The sequence below is a fragment of the Diceros bicornis genome, chromosome 11, assembly GCF_020826845.1.
Source record: "Diceros bicornis minor isolate mBicDic1 chromosome 11, mDicBic1.mat.cur, whole genome shotgun sequence".
Classification (NCBI taxonomy): domain Eukaryota; kingdom Metazoa; phylum Chordata; class Mammalia; order Perissodactyla; family Rhinocerotidae; genus Diceros; species Diceros bicornis.
The window spans coordinates 60,071,124-60,074,864 of record NC_080750.1 but is presented as its reverse complement, the minus strand read 5'-3'; the positions used below and the strand labels follow the sequence as shown (position 1 = coordinate 60,074,864).

The 3,741-nt window shown below is 57.2% G+C and overlaps 1 protein-coding gene across 1 annotated transcript; it reads left to right on the top strand.

The window, feature by feature from the left end:
• The first annotated feature begins 707 nt into the window (after positions 1–707).
• Positions 708–2,849, top strand: HAND2 (heart and neural crest derivatives expressed 2). The gene is made up of 2 exons (XM_058549791.1): positions 708–1,262; positions 2,643–2,849. Exons 1-2 carry the CDS (start codon positions 708–710, stop codon positions 2,739–2,741), a joined length of 654 nt encoding a protein of 217 aa, XP_058405774.1. The 3' UTR covers positions 2,742–2,849.
• The last annotated feature ends 892 nt before the right edge of the window (positions 2,850–3,741 follow it).

The window sequence follows — 3,741 nt, the reverse complement described above, 5'->3', positions numbered from 1 at the left end:
GAGCCCGAGAGGAGCGAGGACACGTTACTAGCAGCTAAAATCACGTTCAAGGACCAAAACAACAACAACCAAAAAAATCATTAAAACAATAAGCGCCCAAGAACCCAGATCGGGCTGGTGGGGGGAGGGGAAGGGGCGGGAAGGGGAGGGTCGCATGGAGGTAGCTTCACAGTGAGCAGTCGACCCCGCCGCCTCCCTGCAGAGCCGGGCCGGTTCCTCCAACCGCGGCTCGGACTCCTCCTGGGACTCCGAGTTAGCTTCGGTGCCAGGAGCGCGGCCGGGGCGTGGAGCCCGGCGACTCCTCAAAGCAGCCTCGCGGGAGCCCAGGCACCTTTGCATGAACACGAGAGGATTCTGCCTCCCCAGAGCAGCCCAGGAAACAGGAGCCGGCGCGCGGGCCGTGGAGCAAGGCGAGAGCCGGCGGCGGCGGCGGCGGCGGCCAGGGGCGCACGGTGCCGGGACCAGCTCGCCGCGCCCCATGGGGAGCCGGCGGCCGCAGCGCTGCTAAGGCGGGCCCGGCGGGCCAGGCGGGGGCCCGGGGCCCGGGCTGCAGCAGCCCCCTCTGCGGCTGCCGGGCCAGCCCGGGCACCCGGGGGCTGGGGGGTGGGGGGTGGGGGAGGCCGCCGAGCGCCGAAGCAAGGGCCCGGGCCGAGGGCGCGGCGGGGCTGCGCGCACGCTGGGGCGCGTGGAGGGGCGCGGAGGGCGAGATGAGTCTGGTAGGGGGCTTCCCCCACCACCCGGTGGTGCACCATGAAGGCTATCCGTTCGCCGCCGCCGCCGCTGCCGCCGCCGCCGCCGCCGCCAGCCGCTGCAGCCACGAGGAGAACCCCTACTTCCACGGCTGGCTCATCGGCCACCCCGAGATGTCGCCCCCCGACTACAGCATGGCCCTGTCCTACAGCCCCGAGTACGCCAGCGGCGCCGCCGGCCTGGACCACTCCCATTACGGGGGGGTGCCGCCGGGCGCCGGGCCCCCGGGCCTGGGGGGGCCGCGCCCGGTAAAGCGCCGGGGCACGGCCAACCGCAAGGAGCGGCGCAGGACTCAGAGCATCAACAGCGCCTTCGCCGAACTGCGCGAGTGCATCCCCAACGTGCCCGCGGACACCAAACTCTCCAAGATCAAGACGCTGCGCCTGGCCACCAGCTACATCGCCTACCTCATGGACCTGCTGGCCAAGGACGACCAGAACGGCGAGGCGGAGGCCTTCAAGGCGGAGATCAAGAAGACAGATGTGAAAGAAGAGAAGAGGAAGAAGGAGCTGGTCAGTACCAGGGGGGCAGCGGGCAGTGGGGGTGCGGGGTTCAGGGGACCGGTGCTCCCGGTCTCTTCCCACTTGGGCTGAGCAATGGCATCCTGCGTTCTTTGGCTGCGTCCTGAGCCAGGGTTGTTTGCACCGGGTTGTGGTAAGGACGGTTTCCCGCAGAAGCAGAGGAGATGGGGGAGGGTGTCAGCAGGAGGAGGAAGTTAAGAGGGATGCATCGCGCCGGTGATCTTCCCTCCGACTTATCGCTGCTCCCCCAGGCATTTGGGGCGGGCCTCGCGGACTAAGGGGCCGGATTGATCTTCCGATCGCACTGGCCCGGACCCCTCATTCCGCGTCCGTTAGAGCCTTCATTTGGCCTCCAATCCGATCTTGCTTTCAGATATTTCTAAAGTAAGTCGCCCAGAAGCGTTCGATTCCAATTATTTCGCTATTGATCCCATTTCCCTCTCTTGAGAGCGAGGCTGCCACTGACCTAAGAGAGTTTTATGGTTGTTCTCATCACTGTGCCTGGAAGACGTAAAGGTCAACATAAAACAAGCGCTCTTAACTTCAAAACGCAGCTCCAGTATCTCTTTGGCAATGAGGTTAAAATGTAACCTCCCGGATGAGTATATTTCATGGGTGTTTCCTGTTTTATTTGCATGAGCCTGTACATTTTAACACAAAAAAGTAACTATCACTGTGGTCACTGTTGTTGTTAATAGTAACACGAAATTATAACTGAAAATTAAAGTTTTCTCAAGTTCCTACCAAGTACCCATCGGGTGGTGGTGTCGAGAGCAGAGGTATTGCCATGAAGGGCCTGGAAAGTAATTCCATTTGTCGAGTTTTTCTTTTCTGAGGCCTGTGGCGCTTTAGTCGCTGCATAAGCGAGTGACGTCCCCTATAGCCAGGGATTTCAAAGGCCTTGGAGGAGAGGCACTGCTGAGCCGGAGGCTGAGAGCCGAGGGCTGAGAGGCCCAGGCCAGGGCGGAGGGACCTTCTCCCCGTCTTCCCTAGAGCGAGAATCTGGGACTGCGATTGAAAACAGGGAAACCAGATTTAGCGCCGACCCCCGCTCGCGCCCCTACATCTGGAGTTAGAGAAAAAGGCCCCCAGCTCCTCCATAAACGACTTGAAAACGGGCAGTTGTTTATAAACTTGTGGATCCGGTAGTTGAGCGTTTCAGGCGCGAAGAGGCCCGGGCGGTAGCCAGGGCAGCACAGACCTTCGTAGCTTTTCTGCAGGGGCTAGGACTTGAAACCATCCCATCTCCCATCCCTTTCTACCTCTCTCACTGTCTCCTCTGGCCCGGGAAGCGCTGGGGTGGCGTGGAACCAGGTTTCCTCTCTGAATTTCTCTTTCCACTTTTCTCCCTCTCATTCCCCCTCTGCCCAGAACGAAATCTTGAAAAGCACAGTGAGCAGCAACGACAAGAAAACCAAAGGCCGGACGGGCTGGCCGCAGCACGTCTGGGCCCTGGAGCTCAAACAGTGAGGAGGAGGAGGAGGAGAGAGCGCGAGTGAGCCGGGGCCCAGGAGCCGGATGCAGACTCAGGACTCCGGGCAAGCTCTCTGCGCTCCGCTCTGAGGACTTCTTGCATTTGGAATCATCTGGTTTATTTATGTGCAATTTGCCTCCCCTCTCTTTGCCCCCCTTTGAGGCATCCGCTCCCCACCTCCCCCTCCAAAAAAAGTGGATATTTGAAGAAAAGCATTCCATATTTTAATATGAAGAGGACACACCCGCGTGGTAAGGGATCCCGTCGTCTCGTAGATTCTCTGTATGTGAATGTTCCCTTCTGGCTGTGTAGACACCAGCGTTGCCCCTTCCCCACCCACTCAACCCCTTCAAGATAAAGACAAAGGACAATAGTGTATATGTGAAGTGTATCTTTAATACTTGGCCTTTGGATATAAATATTCCTGGGGATTATAAAGTTTTATTTCAAAGCAGAAAACGGGGCCGCTACCATTTCCGTTGGGATCGGTAGATAGTGCTGTCGTTTCATCTGTGGTCGTTCCCTATTCGAAGATGTTTCCAACAGCTATTTGTTTTGTGCACTTCCGTCCTCTAAAACTAAGTGGAATTTAATTAATATTGAAGGTGTAAACGTTGTAAGTATTCAATAAACCACTGTGTGTTTTTTTTACAAACCCCCTATCTTTTAATGATTGATACCTCAGAAGAGTTTTGAAAACAAAACTGTTATACTTGTTTTCATAATATTTAAAATATTCAGAAGTAAACTAAATTATCAAGATTGCCTCTAACTTTGTTTGAAAGAGTCAGTGGTTCGGACCAATCATCAACCTGAGCTGCCGTCCTCGCTTAAAGAGAAGTGTCCCTTAAAGAGAAGTGTCCTTGGAGAAGTGTCTCTTGGTTCTGCCAAAGGACCTGGGCTCTACCCAAGTCCTGTCTCCTTCCTTCTCCCCCAAGCCCCCAGGAGAAGGCTGAGCCCGTTTCTAGAAGGAGGCTCTGGGCCAGGGAAAGGCCT